Raw genomic sequence first — 27037 nt, forward strand, 5'->3', positions numbered from 1 at the left:
TTGACGTGGACGCTGGAGATGATCTTTAGTGGGGATCGTCTTTTATTTCAGTTCTTCTTTGGTCTCCAACCAAAGAAGAACAATAGTCCCACTCTGTGCAGTGAGAGTTTGTCTGTGTCCGAGCCGCTGCCGTGACTCTTCTGTGCAGCTTGTGTTTTCTCCACACGTGCACTTATCAGCCCAGCCCAGCGCAGAGCGAGTCGACTGTCTGACTCCTCTGTTTACTTTAATTCACTGTTTTCACTGTTTACTGTCACTGAGTTCATCCACCCTCTGTGTCATGTTAAAGGAGCAGCCACAGTCAGTGCTGCAGGGCTCACACCTTTCCTTGGGCTGCATAAAGCATGAAACCCTCACATAAACCTAAAACCTATGGAGTTAATATTAAGAACTATCACAAAATAAGACAACATTCCCCAACATGAAAAAAAAATTGCATGCAACTTGAACCAGGATGTAGCTGTGTGGTTGGTGTGGCAGTGTTTTAACTAATGCTACAGGCTTGTCCACTTTAATGCAGTTATAATGGAGCTATTGATCGCAGGCCTTTGTCTAGAATAATTAGACGTGCTCTCTCTCTCCCTCCGTAGCACAATTACCTCCCGGTGAGGCTGCTGCCATTGGCACCGCCCCTCGTAATTATAATGCTCTGCGCACACACCATATTCCAACTGTGATTCCAAACCAACGGGGACTCGTTCACTATATGAAGGGAGATAATCACTTCCTACTGCTATCAGTTGGTAATGCATTTAGTTAATAATTTATAAGGCTGTTCTAAATGTGGTTTTATCCAACAGGCCTAGAGGAGTGTGAGCACGTACATATTGTATTCAAACTTTTCCACATTTTGTCATGTCACAACCACAAACTTAAATAAATTGTGATGGCATTTTTTTGTGACAGAGAAACGCAAAGTGACACGTAATTGTGAAGTGAAAGGAAAATTATGATTGAGTTCCAGATTTAAAAAAAAATATAAAGAATAAATAAAAAGAGCAGTGTGCAGTTGCAAGTTTTCTTCTAAAATTGCCCTGTATTTAGCTCCATTCGTCTTCCCATCAGCTCTGTGCTTCTTTGTCCCTGCTGATACCAGGCTGTACCACCATGTTTGACAGTGTTGGATGGTGGGTTTAGTCATGTGAAGAAATCTGATCTGACCAGAGCACCTTCTTCCACATGTCTGCTGTGTCCCCCACGTGGCTTCTGTCAAACTGCAAACTGCAAACTGCACTTCTTATGGCTGTTTTTCAACAATGGCTTCTTCTTATCTCTCTTCCACACAGGCCAGATTTGTGTTGAGTGTGAATAATAGTTTTCCTGTGGACAAATTCTCTTTCCACCTGAGCCGTGGAGCTCTGCAGCTCCTCAAGAGTGACCATGGGCCTCTCACTATGCCACCTGCTTGCCTCTATAGAGATGTTAATTATTTCTCTTCAATGTGCCACAGTATGGCATTAAGCCTATCTATGTCGCATTTATTCAATTAACTGTTTTTGTCCTTTGAAATATAACGAAGACACCATGCATCCATAAAACATTTTCGGCAAAGCAATAACCTTTCCATGGAGACAAGCATGAGACAAGATCCTCTATACAGTGCACTTTGGATAGATTGATTGATTGATATTCCTGATGTGTCTTTAATCCTGTTCCTGTTTCCCTCTCTCAGACCCTGAACTCGGTCACGCCTCACCTGGACGTGGAGGAGTGCAGTATCTCCCTGATGCCGAGAAACCGGGAGAAGAACCGCAGCATGGACGTCCTGCCTCCGGACCGCTCGCTGGCCTTCCTGGTGACCACTGAGGGCGAGAGCAGCAACTACATCAACGCAGCGCTGGCAGACAGTTTCCTCCGGCCGGCCGCGTTCGTGGTGACGCCCCACCCACTGCCCGGGACCACCACTGACTTCTGGAGACTGGTGTACGACTACGGGTGCACCTCCATTGTCATGCTCAACCAGCTCAATCAGTCCAACTCGGCATGGGTAAGAACATGGGCAAGAAAAGCATATCATTCATATTAAGACAATCAGAACAGAACAATCAGAACAATTTAATCTATTGTGTAGGCTTCATAATGATCAAGTCCAGGAGCGTTAACACAAGTCTAATAACATGCTTTTCAAAACATGTGATTGCAATTTTGATTGAACTGCATTAAATCCCTGACCTTCTACACAGCTCTAATGTGCGAAGTGCACTTCCTTTTTCTGACAGATTTCTCCAACATATACACATTTGACTCAAGCATCCATCATAAGCCAGACATCACTATCACAGCAAGCCAATAACAACCACTTTGCAAACATTTTCTGAAGAAATTCTCCTTATTATATACTTTGCTGTCCGCAACTTGCATCAATGCATACTTTGTAACAAAGACTTACATTGTACATTAATTTACTGCTTAGGCTACCCCAAATAAATTGTCTGTTTGCTGTAACCCGAGTCAACATTTTTTAAGTGGCTCGGCAAATTCTTATTTTTTTTACTTTGAAGGCAAAAAAAAAGATCCAAATTTTGCCATTTTTTGACTCGGAGTGACCACCAGGGGTCAGGCTACAACAGTCAATGACGGAAAACGTCTCTTATCAACCCGATCGGGAGACAAAATCTCCCGATTTTAAGATATTTTAATCGACCTTTTGTACGCCGCTATCCTTTATTTTGGTAGCGAAGGCGAGCGGGGGGAACATGCGGGGGACACAGGCGCCGCCATGTTTGTTGTGATGACGCTGCTGGGCGTGTTTCAATCCCAGAATGCATTTGCGTAAGTCAAATTTCACACCCTGACAGAGAAACACATGTCCAATGGACACTTCAGTGGCGCCAACTCCCGGAGCTTTCTGTCTGGCCGGCGTATCCAAACCAGAGTGGGCGCTGCTTACTCTGGGGTCTATGGGGTGGAGAATGGGATCCCGCAGGGGAGTGTGTGTAGCCCTATCTTGTTCAATGTTATGATTAAGGACATCTTTGACGACGTGGATGGGTCTGTTGGGAGGAGCCTTTATGCTGACGATGGCGCTCTATGGGTGAGAGGGAGGAATCTCCGGTTTTACGAGGCGAAACTGCAAAGGGCAATACAGCAGGTGGAGCAGTGGACCCTGAAGTGGGGGTTTAAACTGTCCGTACGGAAGTCTCAAGTGATCTGTTTCTTCAATGGACATAGGGACGTCTCCCTTCGACTGCATGGGCAGGTGCTCGAACAGGTCAGGGAGGTGAGGTTCTTGGGGGTCACCTTTGACGAGAGGCTTAGTTGGCGTCGGCACATTGATGAGGTCAGTGGTAAATGCAAAAGGGTGAATAACTTGCTTCGTTGTCTATCCGGCCAGGACTGGGGGGCCAGCAGAAGGTCGCTCCTGGGTATTTATCGGGCCGTCATGAGGGCGGCTATTGATTATGGCTGTATAGCCTACATGTCTGCGGCTGAGACTAACTTAAAGAAGCTTGATGTGGAGCAAGCCCAGGCCTTGCGCATCTGCTGTAGGGCTTTTAGGACCTCCCCTGTCTCGGCGCTGCAGGTTGAGTTGGGGGAATTGCCGTTACGGCTCCGGAGGCTAGAACTTCTGTTGGCTTACTGGGTGAATGTGCAAGGTCATACGAGCTCTCACCCGGTGAGGGACTTTCTCAGGGTTGATGGGGGGCAGAGTGAGGCTGGCGGTATGATTTTCAGCCAGGTAGGAAATGCGAAGGCGCGGCTTGCGGGGGTTGGTGATCTGCGTGTGAGCCCGTCGGTGGCTTTGTCTGCTATAGCTCCGTGGAAGTTTGTCCCGGCTCCTGTTGATGTTAGCTTGCATGGCAAGCTTAGAGGAGTCGCTGGGAGGGCACCGCAGTTTGCCGTTCAAGCGCTCATCGATAAGCACTCAGGTGATGTGTTTATTTATACCGACGGGTCTAGGGATCCTGAGAGTGGGCGTACTGGCGCCGCTTATTTTGTGCCTGACCTGGGGCTAGCGGTCAAGAAGAGGTTGACAGATCGCCTTTCTGTTTTCACGTCGGAACTTATAGCGATACGGTTGGCGTTGGAATGGGCGGAATCTGCTTTGCAGTGTTGCGGCATTGTGGTGGCCTCTGACAGCCTTTCTGCATTGCAAAGCATTAAATCTGGGAAATCGGATTGCAGACAGGATGTGTTGAATGGCATCTTCTGTCTGATGCTCTCCCTGTCCAGGAAGGATGTGAGGGTTTCCTTCATTTGGGTCCCTGCGCATGTGGGGGTGGATGGTAACGAAATGGCTGATGCACTGGCTAAACGTTCCCTTCGGCGGCCATCAATTGATGTGGCGGTTGAGTTAAGCAAATCTGAAATCAAGCCTGTTATCAAGAGTCATGTGGTCGGCCTTTGGCAGGAATTTTGGAGCCACTGTGTTACTGGACGGCATCTCTATCACATACAGGGTAGTGTGGGTCCTTGCGGGTCTATGGGCAGGAACGCGTGGGAGGAAAGGGCCTTCGCCCGCATGAGGATTGGCCATACTGGACTCAATTGGTCACTAAGTAGGATAGGCAAACATCCGACCGGTCTGTGTGGTCACTGTCGGGTGCCAGAGACTGTCGAGCATGTGCTGATTTGCTGTGAGGCTTATGATAGGGAAAGGGCCGGGTTGGCCTTGTGGTTTCGGAATAATGGGCGGGAGTTCAATCTGCGGAACGTTCTGGCGATCCAGTCACAGGGTTTGTGTCAGGCTGTGGTTGCTTACTTATGTAGCACAGGGCTGGGTAAACGTTTATAGAGGTGGGGGGTGTTGGAGACTGAGCCGAGGATGAGGAGCAAGAGGATGTTCTAACGCGCTTGGACTTCATGGGCCTAGAAACGCCAAAGTGATGGAAGAAGGACTTCTAAGGGATAAAACGACAAAGACGTCCCATGACCTCATGGGCTTTGTAAAACAACAAAGACGTCCCATGATCTCATGGGCTTTGTGCTTCCGGGGCGCCGAACGTCAAGGAGGGCGAGGAGGGTGGGGAGGAGTCTCCCTGGAGTGGAGCCGAGTTCATTCTTTCCGCTTTGATCCCATGGGCTTTGAAAACAATGACACATAAACACAGTGGTACAAGTATATATGTCATATGAATGGGTTCCAAGTGTGGAGCTCATGGGCTTTGTACTTCCCAAAGCACCGACCGTCAAAGAGGGCGAGGAAGGTGAAGAAGAGTCTCCCTGGAATAAAGCCGGTTGGTCTCTGACACAACAACTATTCTAGTCACAAAAACACATCATGACCTCATGGGCTTTGTAACGCCAAAGCAATGGGAGGAGTACTTTTACGGACTACGACAGAGTCTGAGGACTACGAAACGTCTGAGGAATAAAGTCTGGCGGTAATGCAACACTCGGATGCCAACCGCCATAAAACAACAACAACAACAACAACATGAGTCTGAGGACTACGACAAAGTCTGAGGAATAAAGTCTGGCGGTAATGCAACACTTGGATGCCAACCGCCATAAAACAACAACAACAACAACAACAACAACATAGTAGTTGGCGGTAATGCAACACTTGGATACTAATCGCCATAAAACAGCAAAGAAGAGGAACATCAGAAAAGGAGAAGAAAAGCAACTACTACCACAACAACAACAACAACTACAGAAGAAGAATAAAGTCTAAAGTCTAGACATACAACTACAGTAGGTGGCGGTAATGTAACACTTGTTGTTGTTGTTGTTGTTGTTGTTTTATGGCGGTTGGCATCCAAGTGTTGCATTACTTGGATACCAACCGCCATAAAACGCCAAAGAAGAAGAAGAAGAGGCAAACCGAACGTCAAAGAAGGAGAGGAAGATGAAGAAGAGTCTCCCTGGAATAAAGCCGGTTGGTCTCTGAAACAACAACAACTATTCTAGTCACAAAGACATATCATGACCTCATGGGCTTTGTAACACCAAAGCAATGGAAGGAGTACTTTTACGGACTACCTCTGAGGACTACGAAAAGTCTGAGGAATTAAGTCTGGCGGTAATGCAACAATTGGATGCCAACCGCCATAAAACAACAACAACAACAACAACAGGCAAACCAACTTGTAAAAGCAATATCTCGGCTCTTGCGCGCGTCCGGTTTTGTTACAGACGCTTGCGGAAGACTGAAAATGAAGACGCACATATGTTGCGCGATGCGTTCTCAGTCCTTAGAGATGAAAGACAGATTTATCAGCGTGATAAAATATTCGGCATGGCGGTTTAGGAAAGTCCTGTCGGCGAAATAATTGAAAAACAAAAGATTTAGACGTTTTTTCAACAAAATGCTGATATTTTATATCCAGTCGGCTACGGTCGGTCGTGTTACGGCAAACAGACATATTATTTTGCCTAGCCTTATGTAGAAATCAGTTAAGACTTTTTCTTACACTTTTTTTTCACAATATATGTTCTTAATAGCGTAATGGACAATTTTTTGGCCCAAATCTGAGTCTTATTTTCTCGTGGCGTGGACAGTCGATTAGTCCTGCCACGTATCAATCATAGAACTCAGCTACTGCTCACCTGCAGCCGCGTCCGGCTCGTCCCCATGAGAGCAGCATGGATCTGCGTGTCTAAGCTCATGGATCAATCATAATATAGTTCCCTCAGTGTACGGGACAAAATTAGGACGGAGAAAGACTGTTCGAGCTGTCTCTGAAGAGACGGAAATCTACGGGAGACGAGAGATGCGATGCGATCCGTCGTGCTAATAAACAAACACACGTGTGTGTTGTATCAGTCTGCACGGGGGAGTGCGCATGCGCACTTCCGCCTGAGTTCTCAAATCGACGAAAAATCCTCCATAAACGCCTTTAACTTGTATGTAGAAAAATATTAATATGAATATTTTTGCACTCTTAATTCAAACAAAAAAATATATTATATTATGTATTAGATTATAATTATATTATTTTTACAGAGTTTTATTTTGGTGATTGAAATAAGATAAGATATTCCTTTATTGTCCCACATGGGGAAATTTCATTGGTGCAACGCAGGAAGATAGAGGTAGACACAGAAGAAAAGAACAGATCAATGAGACAAACAAATATGAGCTCACTGAGTGTGCTCATGTGTTTTTGACATTTGAATCACTCCTGAAGCTCTACCTAACTTCCTCATTCACTCTCTCTGTCCCACTCACATCACATGTGAGTGGGACAGAGTGCAAGTTAACTTTTCACTTTTTATTCCCCTCATAGCCTCTTTTGCATTTCTGCCGTAACACCAGTCTTCATTGTTTCTGTGTTGAATCTACACACATTAAACTGTCTCTGTAGAGATTACCATATAATTACACAAAACAATATTCCATTTGACACTTATAGAAAATCCATAAATCAATCAAACCTATGTAAAGGTTGTAGAAAAAGCAGTCGGCTCTATCACTCAGGCTTCCTAACAGAGCCATTAAGGCGAGTCGTATAGTGACAGAATGTCATGGGGCTGACAGTAGCAAGGCAGGTCATCGTGGCTTGTGCTAGCCGATCCAATTTGCGCAGCCTGTCACGCCATTAGCATGCTCTTATCGACAGGGCCATGCTCGCTGGTCCGTGGGCTCGCTATCGCCCCCTCAGTCGGCATGTCATGTTGGATTGAGGCTGCAATGCTCCTATCAGCAGCAGCCTGTCTCCCCTTGTCTGTCACTTGTTCTCACTAACAGAGAACATGAGAGATTATAGAACCCTATAGATATGAAAGCTTAAATCCTACTACTTTTACTTCAATAACTTCAAAGAGCTTCTTAATTACAAATCAAATACAACCTCCTAGTAATATTAGTTTTTTTTGGAGCAGTAGAAATAACTAGTAGTGGTAGTTAGAGCTACGACTAACTGTTATTTTAGTTGTCTAATCAGGACCTCAGAACAGGTCCTGAGCACCAGAACAACAGAGGCCCAGATCTACCACACCAGACAAGACCCAAGGTTTAGGCTGTGCAAAGAGGCCCCTGAGACACTCCAGCACATAACTGCAGGGTGTAAGATGCTGGCAGGGACAGCATACGTGGAGTGCCATAACCAAGTGGCTGGCATAGTAAACAGGACCATCTGTGCCAAGTATGGACTGGAAACCCCAAGGACAAAGTGGGAAACACCTCCAAAAGTGGTAGAGAATGACTTGAGAATCCTATGGGACTTCCAGATACAGACAGACCAAATGGTAATGGAAAACCAACCAGACATTGTGGTGGTGGATAAACAACAGAGGTGTGATTGACGTGGCGATACCAAGTGATGGCAACATCAGAAAAAAGGAACAGGAGAAACTGGGCTTAGAGAAGAGCTGGAGAAGGAGTGGAAGGTGAAGGCAAAAGTGGTGCCCGTGGTCATCGGAGCACTCGGAGCAGTGACCCCCAAACTGGAGGAATGGCTACAATGGATCCATGGAAAAACATCAGACATCTCATTCCAGAAAAGTGCAGTGCAGGAACAGCAAACATACCCTCAATCTCCCTGATCTCTGGTAGAGGATCTGAGCTTAGAAAAAAGGGACGAGACCACTCGTGGAGTGTATTTTAAAGTAAAGTACATACTATAACTTCTGTACTTTGTTACTTTCATTAACACTAACACTAAACTTATATATCACTACTACTTCACTTCCAGAATCACCAGCTATATGAAATTATGTTTGTATGCCCGATGTAGTCATAGAGCTACAAGCAAATACATTACTACTTGTACTTTTTTTTTGAGTCAACTTAGCATAAGTATGTGCCCCCCATCGTCCAGCACCTCTCTCTCAGCATGCGTCTGATCCTGGCGACAACCTCACTCATCACGCACTGACGCCGTCCCCACTGGGTCCGTCCTAGGCCCAATACCTTTGGGCTTCTTGCCTTTAAATTGTCATGCGTTGTCAGGGTGAACCTTGGCTTTTTCCCCTAGCCAACTGTTTATCTCTCCCAGGCCCCGCCAAGGTCTACCACTCCATTAATTTAGAATTCGCTAATGGTAATGATTTAGACACATGAATAATTCAAAGTGTAATCGTGGCTTTTGTGAGAGATGGTTTGCCCTGTTGTTTCATTTGTTGGTTTAATTTGGGGTTTGCTATTTGTAGATAATCATCTTCATCTTTAGGCTAATTGTGTGTGCTGACAATACTCAGGTGTCTTGTTAGCACCATTTACCAATCTGATTTGTGCCCTCTGAGCATACATGGGATAATAACCAGGTGTGTGCGTGTGCGTGTGCGTGTGTGTGTGTGTGTGTGTGTGTGTGCGTCTCCTCTCGTAGCCCTGTCTGCAGTACTGGCCAGAACCGGGACTCCAGCAGTTCGGACCAATGACGGTAGAGCTGCTCTCCCGGACAGCGGATGATGATGTCATAATACGGCTTTTTAGAGTGCAGAATATCACGCGGGTAAGTGGGAAATCAGCAGACACTGATTAAAAAAGAAATTACAAGTTAAAGGTTAAAAAAATTTAACTACTCTGCGTACACCCAAATTTGATATTTATTCCAGTATTCCTTTGGAATAATGTATATGGAAAAATTTGCATGTCAAAAAAAAAAAAAAAAAAGTCAACTGGACGCACCTTTTTTTAAGAGTGAATACGTTTTGCCATTCATCGGAGTAGCTTCTCCCATTCCTCTGACAAGGGATTTACGGAAAACAACTAAAACTTTGGCTCCCTTTGATACTCAATCACGCACAACAAAACAGTATTATGTATGTTTTCTATATTTTATGGACATAAACATCATAAAAATGTAGCATTCTATAGAACCTTGAAAAACTGAGGGTTAGTCCACCACATCTTTTGCCATTTATCACTCATCTACAGACTGAAGTGTAGTGGCCTTAATGGGTTCAAAAATCTTTACCATAGGCTAATATTCTAGTTACTTCTGATCAAGATTTTGGTTCAGAAAATTGCAAATTATCCCTTAAAGAACAAAAACATCTACCTCGACCTTAGTAATAGATCCACGTGTGACTCTCAATAAGAAATACTGATAGTCATGCCTATGTTTAAAGGTCCCTTAACATGCAAAATCGACTTTTCAGAGCTTTTAACCTTCTTACATTGCTATTTGTGCTTCCTATTTGTACCCAGAGTGTTTTTTTGATTGATTCCCGCAGTTTTTAGCTATAGTACAGACTATATCCTTTCCTCGGATCTCCAAACTGATGGGGGGTGGGTGCAAGACCGCGTCATAACCGCAGGCACATGTCACCATCCCCCCTCTCGCCCCCTTCCCCCCAGCTCCGCGCTGATTATTTACCAAACGAAAACGTTCTGCTGCAGTCGTCGTGGTACTTCTACTGCGTGCACTTCAAACTCTGGGTCTCACTCTGGGTCCAGAACATAAGGCTCAGGTCTACGCACCGCCATGATTAATAGAATGTTGATTCTCGCATGCGGCTGTGTCCACGCTGTCACCTCTGCCTCTGTTTACACCCCCACCGTCTCTGTGAGACTACGTCACGGGTGGGCGGGGGACTCACGCGCTCTCTGAGACTACGTCACGGGTGGGCGGGGCACACATGCGCTCTGAGACTACGTCACGGGTTGGGCGGGGGAGCCAGATCGCTCTTCGCAAGGGTGGGGGCGAATATCAAACCAAGCCGTTTGCACAACCCTTATTATTATCAAATATACACTTAGGATAGACTACGAAACGTGAAAAAAGCATGATATGGCACCTTTAAACTGTTAACCCTACTACTTAAAGTGTAATTCATCAAAACATTTCTAAAAAAATCTGAATATATTCACTAACTGACCAACTAATTTGAACACAATCAGAAAACATTTTCAAAACACTCAAATCAAAAACATTTTAACTAAACCAGAAAACAGTTTAACAAATTATTGAATTTTTTTTTCTTTCCCGCTTATGTAAAAAAAAATGTGTCATGTCTTTCTTTCGTTTCCTCCTCATACAGTTGCACCAAGATGTAATGTATATTCTCTGGGACTAGCCAGGATTTTAGGTTGTTAATGTTTATATTTATTTTTAAAAAGGGCACTTTCTGAAGCTTGTTCAGTCAAATATTAATACCTACTCAGTCTCATTTTCTGAAAGGGGCGTACTTGATTCATTGACTGACAACTATAACTATAAAAATATCAAAGCAATTAATTATACATTTGGTTACACAGGCTATGCCTGGGCTCAACTTAGTTAAAAGAAATGCTGACATTAAAAAATGAATTTTGGATTTATTCTGTCTAGTCTATACCTGACTTTAATGCCATTCTGCAAATATCAGCCACTCTCAGGTCTTACGTGTCCAAGGGAAGGCTCAGATGTGGATCAAGGCCTCCTCAGAAGTCTTTGGGTCCTTAGAGTTCTTTGGGTCCTTAGAGCTGTCTGTGGCGCTGATCCTTGTGCAGGGTTTAGTGTTCGAAGATTTACAACAAAATTTACATTTAGAAAAAAATAGAACATTTTGAAATAAATGGAAAATTTTGAAATATAATTGAAAATGATGCAAAAAATTGATTTAGTTAGGACCTTAGTCTGCTCATTATAAGTGTCGAGGATGTGCAAACAGCACGGATATTCTCGTTCAAGATGCGGAACCTCGCCGGTCAGCAGCCATGTTTGTTTACATACAAACCGCATCACAGCAAGCTGCGCGCAAGGTTTGCAAGGTTTAATCAACGCTCATTGGTCGAAATAGCGTCACTGCCACATCACTGCATACAGTTAGTCCGCGGCGCTAACAAAAATAAGTCTGTCTGTCTGTCTGTCTTTGGGAGCCGATTACAAGAAATTGGCAGCAAATCTTTTTGTGGAATTTGGTTTTGGGGGTTATTGTTACAAGCTTTATATTATAGAATGTCAAAATTGTATTCTCCAGCTTGGTGGAACGAAACTTGCTTTCTGGGGCTCCTACAGATCTCAGCCAATGGCCTAAACTGGACTTGAATCAGAATTAGAAATGACTATATTAAAATGGAAATATTTAGATTACAAAAGGCCCTGAATAGCATCAAAGAATCAGAATCAGAATAGGGTTTATTGCCATTTGTCGATAAACAGAATTCACAGATGATTCAGTACATATGTCGGTGTAATCCCTCATTCGTCCAGGCGTGTTCCATAGTAGAAAAAAGCTTCAGTTGTAGTCATCTGGACTCAGTTTGAAAAATTAGACGTTTCGACTCTCATCCAAGAGTCATTGTCAATAAAAGAATTTAGATCGAGAACTCCGATATTAATACTGTTCTGTGGTAAGACCCACCCATTGGGCGGAGCCTTCCTGAAGTAGAAAGAGTTGTTTGTTTCAACAGAAACTCCCCCCTTGTATCTACCGAGGTAGCCTATTCAGAATCTTAATGGGCTATTAGAATCCTCTTTGTCTTTGTGAGACCCTGGCTCAACCACCCTGAGTACCTGATTAGCATCCGAATGTCCTTGTCCTGGTCCTCTACCTTTCCAGGGGTTCAGTAACCCATTATAAATAACAGGAAGATTAAACCTTAGCCCTCCATTTCTGTTTAAAGAAGGTCTTTCTTTTTTAACAAAAATAGCTTCCTTGACTCCTCTTTCAAACCATCTTTTCTCCCTGCTTAAAACCTTCACCTCACCGTCTTCAAACGAGTGATTAGAGGCTTCAAGATGGAGATGCACGGCACTCTGAGGTCCTGAACTTGTATTTCTTCTGTGCTGATAAAGCCTCTTGTGTAGAGGCTGTTTTGTCTCACCTATGTACCGTTCTTTACAGCTTTCTTCACTGCATTGGATCGAATAAACTACATTGCTCTGTTTTTGAGTCGGCAACTTGTCCTTAGGGTGAACCAGTTTTTGTCTTAAAGTGTTTCCTGGTTTAAAATAAACAAAAAAATTCAGTTGTATAATCTGGACTCTGTTTTTAGAAATACAAAACTTTTCGACACTCATCCAAAACTTCCGTTCTCAATCTGCGTATCGAGTCTAGGAACTCAGGTTTTATCCTACTGTGTGTAAGCTGATCTCTTCTTTGTTTTCTAACAGCCCTGTAATGCCAAAGAGCAGGTACTGATCCGTGTGTGTAGGTTTCCTATATACTTCTATTTGGAGCTTTCCTTCCTCTCCTCTGATAGTGGAACAATCAAGAAAGGCCAGAAGAGGCTAAAACGAACCGCTTGGCCTTTCTTGCTCCTGCTCTTTGGCTCTAACTACCCACTACAGCACAAGCTGGGAGTGATCAGAACATTACAACACAGAGCCCAAGAGGTGCCCACCAGCTCAGAGGGCAAGAGGAAAGAGGAAAAACACATCCGGAACACTCTCTCTGTGGGTACCCAGCTTGGGATCTTAACAAAGTGAAGAGAACCAAAAAGCAGGACAAAGGGGACAAAAGGGAAACAGAACCAAGAAGAAATGGTGTCTCTATCTCTTATGTCTCGGGACTGTCAGAAAAACTGCAGAGAATTTTTAAGCAACACAAAATTCCTGTTTATCTTAAACCAGACAAAAACTTGTCCACCCTAAGGACAAGATGCCAACACAAAATCAGAGCAATGCAGTGTATTCTATCCAATGCAGTGAAGAAAGTTGTGAACAGCGGTACATAGGAGAGACTAAACAGCCACTTCACAAGAGGCTTTATCAACACTGAAAACACTGAAGTTCAGGACCACAGAGCGCCATTTATCTTCAGCTTAAAGGTTGAATAGAGGATTTTTGGCGACCAGAGTCTCATTTCCTTGTGACGTGGACAGCTGAGTAGTTCTCCCACATGTCAATCATTCCCTGCGTGCTACTACACACCTGCAAGCTCGTACTGGCTCATTCCCAGCATAGCAGCACGTTTCCCTTGCTGCGCATGCATGGTTGATATGCCGGTGTGTGTTTAGCGAGTTCCTTCCGTGTAGCTCCACGCTTCACCGCAAAGTACAAAAATGGCTGAGGGACGACAAAGAAATACTGTGTTCAAGCTGGTTCAGAAAAGACGGAAAACTCCCTTTATCAGGAGGTCCCGCCCGGTGGGCAGGGCTTACATAGAGCAGTCTATTGAAGGGGTGTTCAAACTATGGACCAGGGGCAAAATGCGGCCCTCCGACCAATTTGTGTTTATCCTTAAGCATAAATGATCTGGGGCAGAAGTTCTTACTACAATGCTAAATTATTCTTCGACTACAATCTGAATAACAAACTTGATTAATACTTAAAATTAATGTTAGAAGTCTTATTAAACGTATGGTAGCGCTGTGTAAACCCTCTTGATGATTCACTGTATGGATCGACGTTATGTGGCCTTCTGCGTTGAATGTGTTTCAAAATGCGGCCCTCAGTGAAAAAAAAGTTTGGACACCCCTGGTTGTTGTTGCCACTTATCAATGCAAAGCAGTTCCTGGTAACCATACAAACACTACTATCACTAATACTACTATACTTTGTTTGTGTGATTTTTAGTTTTTAGTCAACCTTCCCAAATAGTTATTTCTTTCTGTGTCCAATAACACTAAAACTCTTGTAGATGTATCTTTCTCTATTGGCTGTAATTCCTCTTTAACTTTCAAAAATAGTTCTCCCAACCTTTCAACAAACACAACCAAAACAATTGCTATGGCATCTCCACAGGATCTGGACGAGACTGACCTCTCAGAGCAGGACACCACTAGACTCTTACCCAAGCAGGTATTTCATTGTGTGCTAAATATAGAACTAGGGTGTAGTATTCTAGAGGTACTTAGTCATTTTTGCTGCATCTGTGTCTTACACAAAGTGACCAATATTCCCCTGGTTCAGAATGGCCTTTTACAAAACTTTGTCAACTTTCTATTGGGCGCACGCTGGAACAAACTGCACCCAAATCCCTCGACTAAGAACTCTCATTACAAAGTACAGGTAACTGGGACAGTCTCGGGAATGGATGTGGAGAGTTGAGAGTGTAGTCACAGAAAAACGGCACTTCAAAATGTACCCCAAAAACAGCAAGCAATTTATAGGACCCATTTTTCTCAACATAACTCTATTCAAAGTCTAATAAAAAAAAAAAAAAAAAAAAGATTGAGACAGTTGATCAACCTCTTGATGATTTTGACCGTACAATTGTATGATTTGGATATTTTGGTAATAATTAGTAACTCAATAACTCAATAACTGTAATACATTTTTGTTTTATTCATTTTTATTTTTAAAGGACCACTATGTAACTTTTCTGTTCAAAGGTCCATCACCTGCTCGTCTACATGAACATGTGTAAAAGCTGTGTCACACTATGGGATTGCTATATGTTTTATCACGGTCCTAATGTTACGAGTTCCATTGACACATACATAACACAACATAAACTGTATCAGATATATATTTTTTTACGTCATAATAAAAGCTTTATCCCAAATTTGAGTGTGGCACACGTTACAAGCAGGTGACATTTCCAGGCCAAGTTACAGGTCAGATCTGTGGAGCTGATGGCGCACACTCACTGTTGAATGCATGTTTTCAAGGTAGTTTTAATTGTGCATTCTAAACCAAGCAGCAGCATCTTCATAGAGACAAGCACACAAAAGTTACATAGTGCACCTTTAAATAAAACAAACCCTGGTTTCCCAAATTGTAGTGGGGTGAATTGATTTTTATTGACATTTATTTACTCTTAACCCTCGTTTGACAGTTTAAAAATGTGCACATAACACTCCACAACAGCATATCACTAATCTTAATTAGTTAGGGACTTTACAATTCTTATGACATTATATTGCTCAAGCGACAATGCCTTTGCCTCCTATTGATCCAAAACCACTACATTCTTGTTCTCTCGAATATCCTCTGTGTTTGTCCCCACAGATCCAAGAGGGCCAGCTGGTGGTCCGACACTTCCAGTTCCTGCGCTGGTCTCCGTACCGTGACATTCCAGACTCCAAGAAGGCCTTCCTCAGCCTGCTGGCCCAAGTGCACAACTGGCAGAGGGAGTGCGGAGAGGGACGGACGGTTGTGCACTGCCTGTGAGTCCTCCGCTTGACCTCATCACATAAACACAGGCTTTTAACTGCAGCCTTGTTTTTATGCTGCTATTAAGTGAATTTAGTCTGAGAATAACAGCGTTCAAAGGTGGTTGAAAGGCTCAATAACCATGCCTCTTATCATCTCAATACTTAATTAATGGCATCTGTCAAGCTTTCAGGTTTAGTGGCCTTAGAGTGCCCGGGTTCTTCCACCAACTTGAAACATGCACAATAGGCTAATCTTCCAGCTAGGTACTCCTGATCATGATCCCAAAGGTGGGGACCCAACTCCATCTCTCAGAGAGAGTTGGACTGAAGCAGGGGTCACCATTTATATAAAAATAAGACATGACATAAGATGGAAAAAATACCCTTATCAAAAACATAAACGTATTTAGCATTTAGCAGAAAAAAAGGAGACGGTTTTGTGGATGTTTGAGCTGTGCTAAAAGCTGCGCTATTGTGGAGCTAACAAATAGAAAACAAACTTCTGTGATGATGCTTTGTGAGGAAACTATCCAAACAAATGCAAACCTGGACAGATCAGGAGCTTCATGTAAAAAGATAAGTCAGAGTGTAATAAAGAATGAACATGACTATGTCCACACTAAAGCGAATGAAGAGATGGACTCTGTGAACACAATCACAATGGACTCATTTGATTCACTACAAGTCCATATTCCTGTTCCTGCTGCTGATGCATGACTAAGGACTAAAGTCTTTCCCCTGCTACAGATTTGCGCAATAGTGTCCACCAGTGGCGGGCCGTGGGTCTGGGACTTGGGCCTTCAATGAGGTCATACACAGTCCCACCCGAATAAATCCACCTCTTATTACCATCATATTACCATCATTATGATGCCATGGCTCTAGACGTTTAAACAGGCGTCGCTTTACCTTGTCCGCGCTCGTTCTTTGCGCGTTCTGTGTGCCGTTCTCCATGCCCTGCCGTTGTCCGCTCGTTCGCTGCGCGTCTTCCGCGCATGTCCGTGCTGCGCTGCAGAGCGTGGTCCGTGCCGTGCGTGGTCCGTGCCGCACGGGGTCCGTATCTCGCCCCCGTGTTGTCAACGCGCCGCCTGTAACAGGCTTTGCAGCGTCGGCGTAGGACGACCTCTTCTTACAATGTCTAACTTTTCTTGAAAAGTTCGTCTTGAGAAAGCATTATAATTATATCCTCGACCAAATTGATATATTGTCCTCCTTCCGCCTTTGTGGGTTGAAAAAACAGCTTAGTAATACACGGATTAATGTCTGTCAAATGCAGTTTCCTCCATCAGAGTTTCTGAGGTTCCATAGCCCCGCCCAAAGGACCTGCTTCTCAATATTGGTGCTAGATGGCTCCTGAGCAACAGCAGCAGACGTACAAGAGCCAACTCTGAAGCTGATTGGTTGACACATAATTTTCATTCACTTTTAGCTACAAGCACCAGCTCTGTTGAGGTCTGAAGGCCTCGGCAGATTTTAGATCCCTGGCAACACATGATGGCTGAATATGATTGGATAAAATATCTACATAAAGACCAGCCCTCCAAATCTCAACCTGGGGCAGAAGTAGTGCAACCAAGAGGAAAGCCATGAAATTAAGAGTAAAACGCTTACTCTGGGGAATAATTTAATACATTTTTGAGGGAAAATATATATTTTTTTAAATAATATTCTGATTATGTTTAGGCTAGCAGAGAAGGCCTTGCTGGTCCTGACGGCCCACCACTGGTGTCCACAAATATCTATTACAATACAATCTACATAAAGCTATTTATTTCATATATTTTTTTTATTGTTGAACGTTGAAAGATGAGTTTGACTCACCCCGGCTGGGTTAGATGGACCAGATATTAAAGTTCTGAGACAAAATGAAAGTTTAGGATCACTTCAAAACTGCTGATGAAATCATGATAATTACAACTCAATCATTCCTGGGATAATCTCCAATGTAAGTCCTTCTGCAACAAGTTGACCGAAACAAAAAGGTCAGTTCAAAGTGTGGAAAAAGCCAGATTTGTTTTTTGTTTTGATTTTTGAGATGCCCAAGTATAGGTCCTCAAGAGCTTGCTTAAAGGCCAGAAAAAAACCAAATAAAAGACAGAGGAATTAACAAGTTTTTACCTGTTGCTTTACAAAAGGGCTTTATCCCTTCAGACTGCGTGAGCTCATACTTAGGCCTGAGTGGGGTCTCTGATGACCTTCAGAGCCTGTCTCACAGCTGACTGCTCAAAAATGGTCAGAGAAGACATGCCCATGATTTTACCAGCGATCTTAACCAATCTAAGTTTCTGTGATAAGATAAGTCTGTATTTGTCCCACAATGGGGAAATTCCAGTGTTGCAACACAAAGTAGATACAGAAGTGAATAATAACATAATAACAGATGACTTATAGAAAAGTTCTTAGAAAAAAAACTCTTGGGCGTCTTGGGCACTGGTACCACATAGGACGTCTTCCAGACCTGTGGTACCACCCTCATTCGTCCAGGAGAGTTCCATTGTAGAAAAAGGTTTCGACTCTCATCCATTTGACAATGACTCTTGGATGAAAGTCCAGAGTCCAGATGACCGCAACTGAACCTTTTTCTACAATGTAGATGTAAATTGTACTGTCAGGTTTCCCAAACGTCTAACCTTTCCAAACCTTACAACCGATCCAATGCTCTATAGGTCAGCAGAATATTTATTGTAGGTTGACTTAGAATACAACGTATGTATCTTTGCGCACACATTTGTTACATGCCTGTGCCAACTTGCTTGCTTGTCCATTTGAACCCCTAGATCAGGGGTGCGCAATTATTTTCCTCCGAGGGCCATATTCGAATCCAGGCAAGTAGCGGAGGGCCGGCCCGCGATCATTGGTGTGAAAAAAAAAAATTCCCAAAAATGAAATATAAAATAAAATATCACTTTTCTGTCAAATATAGGCTATTGAATCTATTATTTAATTCATTTCACGTCATATGTATTAAGGATACAAGTGCAGACATGCCTGAGAGCAAAATATTACTTGGCGGGCCGGATTGAAAGGCCCTGCGGGCCAGATGTGGCCCGCGGGCCGTAGATTGCCAACCCCTGCCCTAGATACTTATATGTTGTGACTTTTTTTACCTTAAGAGGGAGAATGGTGTTCGGGATGTCTCAGAATTGCCTTAGTCGTATTTATAGTTTTTATTTTTAGGCTACCCCAAATAAATTGTCTGTTTGCTTTAACCCAAGCCAACATTTTTCAAGTGGGTCGGACGGTAGGCAAATTCTTATTTTTTTTACTTTGAAGGCAAAATAAATGATCAAAACTTTGCAATTTTTTTACTCGAAGTGACAGTCAGGTCACTTCAACAGTCAATGACGGAAAACGTCTCTATCAACCCAATCGGATTTTAAGATATTTCAATCGACCTTTTGTACGCCGCTATGCTTTATTTTGGTAACGAAGTTGAGCGGGGGGAACATGCGGGGGACACGGGCGCCGCCATGTTTGTTGTGATGACGCTGCTGGGCGTGTTTTAATCCCAGAATGCATTGCGTAAGACACCGTGATAGAACGTGGCATGTACTATGGACACTTCAGTGGCGCCGACAGAGTCAAACTATCAGGTAAAAGGCAATTCAACGACTGTTTCGTTACAGACGCATGTTGAGGACCGAAAATAAGATAAGATAAGATAATCCTTTAATGTCCACACAAGGGGAAATTTCGTTGTTACAACGCAGTAGAAACAGGAGGAAAGGACAGATTATAGGAAGTTTCAAAAACACTCTCTTAATAGAACTCTTATGAACAAAAACAAAAAACTCTTATTAACAAAAACTCCTATCTTAATAGGGAATGGAGGGGGGAAATAAAATAAAATAGATAAAAATAAAAAGATAAAGATAAAAATAACATAATAAAATAATGATACTAGAATAAAATAAAAATAAAGTAAAAATAGCTAGCACAAGACTAGGTAATACTATTAGCAGGTAAGTAAACCAAATAAAAACAAAATAGAACATTCTTATTTACAGGTATTGCACATGGTTAATTCAGTATTGCACATGAATATGATGGTATTGCACATGGTTACATCAGTATTGCACATGTTCAGGGCTAGCAGTGTTTGTTGTAGAGTCTGACAGCAGCAGGAAGGAAAGACCTGCGAAACCTTTCCTTCACACAGCGAGGGTGGATAAGTCTCTCACTGAAGCTGCTCTCCAGAGCGGACAGAGTGTCCTGCAGGGGGTGACACTCATGGAAAATGAGCGTTATCAGTCCTTTGGGATGACAGATATGTTTACCAGCGTGATAAAAATATTCGACACAGCGGTTTTGGAAAGACCGGTCGGTGAGTCGGCGAAATAATTGAAAAATAAAAGATTTTGACGTTTTTTCAACAAAATGCTGATAAAACATTTTCAGTCGGCTAGTTTCATACCGGGTCGGTCGGGTTACGGCAAACAGAGATATTATTTTGCTCAGCCTTATGATTTTAATTTTTTTCAGGAACGGAGGCGGCCGCAGCGGGACCTTCTGCGCCTGCACCATGATCCTGGAAATGCTCAGACACCACAGCATGATTGACGTCTTCTTTGCCGCCAAAACTCTGCGCAACTCAAAGCCCAACATGGTGGAGACTATGGTAAGTAAAGGAAATCAAGGAATCCCTGGGTACTTCTACCATTTTCTGATTGTGTTCAAAAGAAAAAGTCTATCTGGTAGTACTAGCATTTGTCCACCAAAAGTTTGAATCCCATTCATCCATCCATCCATCCATCCATTTTCAACCGCTCTATCCGGGGCCGGGTCGCGGGGGCAGCAGCAGTCTAATCAGGGACTCCCAGACTTCCTCCTCCCCATACACTTCCTCCAACTCCTCCGGGGGGATCCCGAGGCGTTCCCAGGCCAGCCGAGAGACATAGTCTCTCCAGCGTGTCCTGGGTCTTCCCTGGGGCCTCTTCCCGGTGGGACATGCCCGGAACACCTCCCCAGGGAGGCGCCCAGGAGGCATCCGGAACAGATGCCCGAGCCACCTCAGCTGGCTCCTCTCGACGTGGAGGAGCAGCGGCTCTACTCCGAGCTCCCCCCGTGTGGAGGAAACTCATTTCAACCGCTTGTATCCGCGATCTTGTCCTTTCGGTCATTACCCAAAGCTCATGATCATAGGTGAGGGTAGGAACGTAGACCGACTGGTAAATCGAGAGCTTTGTCTTTCAACTCAGCTCCTTCTTTACCACAACGGTCCGATGCAGCGACTGCAGCCGCTGCATCGATCCGCCTGTCAATCTCACGCTCTATCCTTCCCTCACTCGTGAACAAGACCCTGAGATACTTGAACTCCTCCACTTGGGGCAAGGACACCCCACCCACCTGGAGAGGGCGAGCCACCTTTTTCCGGTCGAGAACCATGGCCTCGGATTTGGAGGTGTTGACTCTCATCCCAGCCCGCTTCACACTCTGCTGCAAACCGTCCCAGTGCATGTTGCAGGTCCGGGTTTGATAGAGCCATCAGGACAACATTGTCTCCGAATAGCAGAGATGAGATCCTGTGGTCCCCAAACCGGACACCTTCCGACCCCTGACTGCGCCTAGAAATTCTGTCCATAAAAACTATGAACAGAACCGGTGACAAAGGGCAGCCCTGACGGAGTCCAACATGCACTGGGAACAGGTCTGACTTACTGCCGGCAATGCGAACACAGCTCCTGCTCCGGCCATACAGGGACCGGACAGCCCTGAGCAAAGGGCCCCGGACACCGTACTCCCGGAGCACCCCCAAAAGGACACCCCGAGGGACACGGTCGAAAGCCTTCTCCAGATCCACAAAGTACATGTGGACTGGTTGGGCACACTCCCATGAACCCTCGAGCACCCGATGGAGAGTATAGAGCTGGTCCAGTGTTCCACGACCGGGACGAAAACCACTTTGCTCCTCCTGAATCCGAGGCTCGACTATCGTTTGGATTCTCCTCTCCAGTACCTTAGAATAGACTTTACCGGGGAGGCTGAGGAGTGTGATCCCTCTGTAGTTGGAACACACCCTCCGGTCCCCCTTTTTGAACAGAGGGACCACCACCCCGGTCTGCCAGTCTAGAGGCACGGTCCCCGAACGCCACGCGATGTTGCAGAGACGTGTCAGCCAAGACAGCCCTACAACATCCAGAGACTTTAGGTACTCAGGGCAGATCTTATCCACCCCAGGAGCCCTGCCACCGAGGAGTTTGCGAACAACCTCAGTGACTTCAGCTTTGGTGATGGATGAGTCAGCCCCTGAGTCCCCGGTCTCTACTTCCTCTTCGGAAGACGTGACTGAGGGATTAAGGAGATTCTCAAAGTATTCCTTCCACCGTCCGACGACATCCCCAGTCGAGGTCAGCAGGCCTCCACCCGCACCGTAAACGGTGTTGATGAGGCACTGCTTCCCCCTCCTGAGGCGCCGGACGGTTTGCCAGAATGTCTTTGGGGCCGACCGATAGTCCTCCTCCATGGCCTCCCCGAACTCCTCCCAGGCCCGGGTTTTTGCCTCTGCGACAGCACGAGCTGCGGCCCGCTTGGCCTCCCGATATCTGTCAATGACCTCAGGAAACCTACAAGCCAGAGTGGCCTGATAGACCTCCTTCTTCAGTCTGACGGTGGAGCGTCCAGCCCCTCTCGAGGAGATGGGTTCCAGAGCCCAAACTGTGCGTGGAGGTGAGGCCGAGTATATCTAGCCGATATCGCTCAACCTCCCGCACAAGCTCAGGCTCTTTCCCCCCCAGCGAGGTGACGTTCCATGTCCCCAGAGTTAGTCTCTGTGTCTGGAGATCTGGTCGCCGAGGCCCCTGCCGTCGACTGCCGCCCAGATCTCTTTGCACCGGCCCCTTATGGATCCTCCTGCGGGTGGTGGGTCCACGGGAGGGCGGCCCCACGTCGCTCTTTCGGGCGGTGCCCGGCCGGGCCCCGTGGGGTAAGACCCGGCCACCAGGCGCTCGCCATCGAGCACCCATCCCAGGCCTGGCTCCAGGATGGGGCCCCGGTGACGCCGATCCGGGCGACGTAAACGGCCTTGTTCTTTTACTCATCATAGGGGGCTTCTGAACCAATCTTTGTCTGACCCGTCACCTAGGACCCGTTTGCCTTGGGAGACCCGACCACATAGCTCCTGGGATCATTCGGACACTCAAACCCCTCCACCACGTTAAGGTGTCGGTTCAAGGAGAGGTGAATCCCATTCAGACCAGTGCATTTGGTGTTTTGGGGCATGAGAGTTGACCGATTGTTAATATGAATTGGGCTAGTGTGTGAGTAATTGGCAGCCATGCTTTTGTCAGTTTGAGACTGTGGAGGGAATGAATAATGTCTTGACATCTTACTGAGTTTTTTCAAAAGCAATATAAATGTTAACCTTTATTATTATTATGATTATTGAACAATCCACAGGTTTGGTATTAGAGGTTGGGTTCTATAATAATAATAATAATAAAATAATCTATACAACAATATTGCACATGGAAATAATGACAGTACATAAATATGTCACTGGTTATGATGCCATGGTAACCAGTATAGAGTTCCTGTTATGGAGGACGCATGGTGATATAAGCTCGGGCCATGTTTGGCTGCGCTGTACATTATAACACCAATAAAACAATCCTCCTTTTCACTAACATGTACTTGAATGTTTTTTAGTCAAAGCTCTTAAACTCTTCTCTAGGATTTTCATTCTCTGTCATTGGAATCTAAAGTCCAGCTCTGGGAACTGAAGGATGTGCTGAATTCATTATAATAAATATGTAAAGGAGAAAAAGTGGTGCCAAGGAAAGTGTGGAGGAGCAGGAAGGCCATAAAACAAGGAAGTCCACCGGGATTCTGTCTGAGGAGAAAGTCCAAAACAAAAAAGAAATGCAGAAATATAACCGGGTAAAGTGGGTTTTAATAGTTTCAAAGTAAGTGGGTGTTTGCATCTTTCCTTTGCGTCCCCTTTCTCTTCCTCTTGCTCCAAACACACAGGAGCCCGACCCGTTGCCCACTGCCTGCATATCACCCTGCATCACCATTCACAACAGTGCGTCAGATCTTGGCGTGAGAAAGATTTTACATTGCGGAAGATCAGTCGTGATGTCTGTGCTGTTCCGACTAAATAATAAAAGAAGCGCAGCGCTGACTAATGAGAGAGTTGGCTTTGTGACACATCTTTTCTGCTCTTTGGAACTACATAAAGGTTTTTTCTTGTAACGCCAATCACATCGCTGCATTGTTGAGTCCAGTGTGTGATGTTCTGATCAGCACAAAAGCAAAATTCTGCTCCATCTCAGCTTTATATTCTACCTCAAATCAACTTTTAAAAGAGCAATGAAACATGTGAGTGTATTTTAAAACCATCATTACACTATTTTAAATAAAATCTAATTAATTGGTAAATTGTAAAAATAACCTAGCTATTATTAACTAAAAGTGGAAGTGGAAGAAACGCTGTGAAGTTCCGGACCTCGGCTTGTGAACATTTTCTCAAACTGGACCTCGTGGAAGTTTATTAGTGACCACTGGTCTACACGCTGTGGTCCATTTGTGGAACTTCCCCCTGAGAACCACTGCTTTAAACCAACTTTAACATGCACTAATGCAGAGTACAACTTCAAATAGGCCTAATATTTGAGGACAATGACCCGCTCCGGACAGTTACCGACCATTATACTGCAATGAGACACTAAATGGCTCACTGAAACTTTTCAGAGGGAGAAATTGACAACACCAAATCGTTCATTCACAGACTGCGCCACGGTCACACCACTCGCATTGCGCTCAGCCTCATTCATAAAGTTTCACCAGCGTTGCTTTGTTCTACTCACATTTGTCAAAGCGTTATCCTTTGTTGCAGTGAGTGGTCAAGCACTTCCACACACATGCACACACTGCTCTGTATCACCACTTGGAAGCAATCGGCTCTGCACAGGAAGCTGCTCTTTGGGACAGGGCACTCCCGCTCAGAGCTGCCCAAATTCATCCCAATCCTGCAGCATTTGACCCGATGGAAATCCCGTCCACCACAGGTTTCTAGTCATGGCCAACACAGCCAAGGCAGGGGCCCTGCGGCACTACTTGCCTCCTCTATAATGGCACAATGGCCCACTTACCTTTTGGCCGACCAAGGAAATCCCTGGTATTACTGTATGCCAGTCCCCCCTTGATAAGTATGCAAACTGAAGGCCAACTGCAACTGTATTCTAATGTCCTTTTGTCACCATTCATTGTTAATCATCAGACAATGAATGTATTGTATTGAGGTCCTTAGAGTCCGAGATGGTTCATATGGCACTAACATGTCCACGATGTACTTTGGTGCTAGGCTGTGGAGAGACTTGTACACAAACTGAGCTGCTTTGAAGTCTATTCTCTGAGCCACAGTTGGGCAGTGCAGAGACCTGAGAACAGGACTAATGTGATGGTACTTCCTGGTTCTAGTCAGGACCCGAGCAGCAGCTTTCTGGATGTACTGCAGCTGTTTTGCAGCTCGTTTGGAGAGGCCAGTGAGCAGGCCGTTACAGTAGTCTAATCTAATGGGGACAAATTCTGTCTAAGTCCAGTTTAGAACTATAACTTTGATTCCAGCAGTGCCTTGGTGGTAAAAAGCTGATGATATCATTGATCGAGTTGATGTGGCTGTTCCAGTTCAAGTCTGAGTAAATTATTTCCCCCAGTTTTCCATCTAGATGTGTGGGTTTTAGAGAGAAAAATTGGAGGTTACTGTTGACAGTTTTTCTTGGATTATGTAGACCAAATTATCTTTGTGCCATTTTTTTGTTCACTGGGCTAAAATGAAAAATATTTTGTTTTGTTTTGCAGGAGCAGTACAGATTCTGCTATGAGCTAGCGCAAGAGTACCTGGACTGCCTGGAGGCCAGATAGCAACTTTACCCTCCACTACCCGGTGGACACACCCTACTCGGCTTGCCCACCCTGGCTCTGGGTCTGCTGGCTACTCTACCCGCCTATACAGCTCTGGTTGTGTCTTTGCCATGCCGTAATGCCATACAGATTTCTCCGAAAGCTCACCGGAACAAAACTTGTAATATATACTATTGACACTAAAAACACATTTATATTCCGCTCTTTCCTCCTGCAACCTCTTTTGTGCCATTTACATCTTTGCCAAAAATAGCCAGAGGACACTTAACCTGGACTGGAGTTTTTTCCGCCTTCTCCGAACTGTCAGGCTACGTACCCGCAAAAACTCCCCAACGGCGGGTTCAATAGAGCTCCACTGTATCCTGCCTTATTATGTACGAACATTGGAAGCTAAAAGAAAGCTAACTGAAAGCTAACTAGAAGCTAACATGAAGGAAACTCAAAGCTAACATGAAGCTAACAAGAAGCTAACTGGACACTAACTAGAAGCTGACGTGACTTAAAGCTAAGCTGGATGATAAAATAATGCTATTTGGAAGCTGACAGGAAACTTATGGGTAGCTAGCTGGAAGCTAATGCTAACGTCAACGACCCGGTGATGTTCGTGTTTGTTTGTAAAACTGTAAATGGTGCAATCTGCTGTCATGTTGTACTGTATTATATTTGAAGATTATTGTGGCAAGAGGCTTTCAGAGTTGTTTTTAGAGGGACAGAGGGGTGTACAGCGAAGTCGTCTTGGACCTACTTTGTTATTATTATTTATTTCTTGTTGTAAATAGGTTGTTCTTTTCCCTCCTCGCCAGCGTGTTTCGACTTGTCCTTCTCAATGTGCCAATCCATGCGCTGTGTGTCTGTGAACGGGACCACTCCAGCATTTTGCATGCCCAGTCTTAAAAAAGTGTGTTCTTTCCCCCTTTGCGCTATGTGGCCCAAAGTGTGCTTCATGAGGGAGGCTCTGTCATCTGAAATAACCGCGTGTCGCTGTGAGAAACTGGCAAAGGCGTTGCTTTCTAAATTTGTATTTATTCTCTGTGTTTTATTTTCTAAATAGTGTAAAAACAGAAAATAAATAAAGTATGATGTTGCTTAAAATGAATGGTATGTTTGCCTGTTATTGTGTGTTTCTTTGTATAAACATGTTTTAGCTTTATCTTGAATTAGGACAGTACATATTGATCAATGTTTCAGCTGCAGTTTATACATATTTTATTTCATTTATACAGAGGAAAACTCTCTTTTTCATGAGTTCCCTGTTGAATACAAAACATATAAAACAAACAGAACTGAAAACCAAGATAACAATTTAAAACACATACAATGTAA

At 44.4% G+C, this 27037-nt stretch overlaps 1 protein-coding gene across 5 annotated transcripts in view; it reads left to right on the top strand.

The window, feature by feature from the left end:
* The window catches only part of LOC140361637 (receptor-type tyrosine-protein phosphatase U-like), a 422151-nt gene extending 396132 nt beyond the window's left edge, over positions 1-26019 (top strand). For 3 of the 5 annotated variants that reach the window (XM_072447385.1, XM_072447387.1, XM_072447388.1), the window contains 5 exons: positions 1673-1987; positions 9213-9338; positions 15708-15865; positions 20336-20471; positions 25652-26019. In XM_072447385.1, coding sequence (XP_072303486.1) covers positions 1673-1987; positions 9213-9338; positions 15708-15865; positions 20336-20471; positions 25652-25714 — 798 coding nt within the window. In that variant the 3' untranslated portion in view covers positions 25715-26019. Of the gene's footprint in view, positions 1-1672; positions 1988-9212; positions 9339-14498; positions 14556-15707; positions 15866-20335; positions 20472-25651 lie in introns of all 5 variants that reach the window. The other 2 variants (XM_072447383.1, XM_072447384.1) reach the window with 1 other exon arrangement.
* Positions 26020-27037: the final 1018 nt, after the last annotated feature.

The sequence above is a fragment of the Eucyclogobius newberryi genome, unplaced genomic scaffold, assembly GCF_026437365.1.
Source record: "Eucyclogobius newberryi isolate DKJ021-1_F unplaced genomic scaffold, fEucNew1.0.hap1 SCAF_16, whole genome shotgun sequence".
Lineage (NCBI taxonomy): Eukaryota > Metazoa > Chordata > Actinopteri > Gobiiformes > Gobiidae > Eucyclogobius > Eucyclogobius newberryi.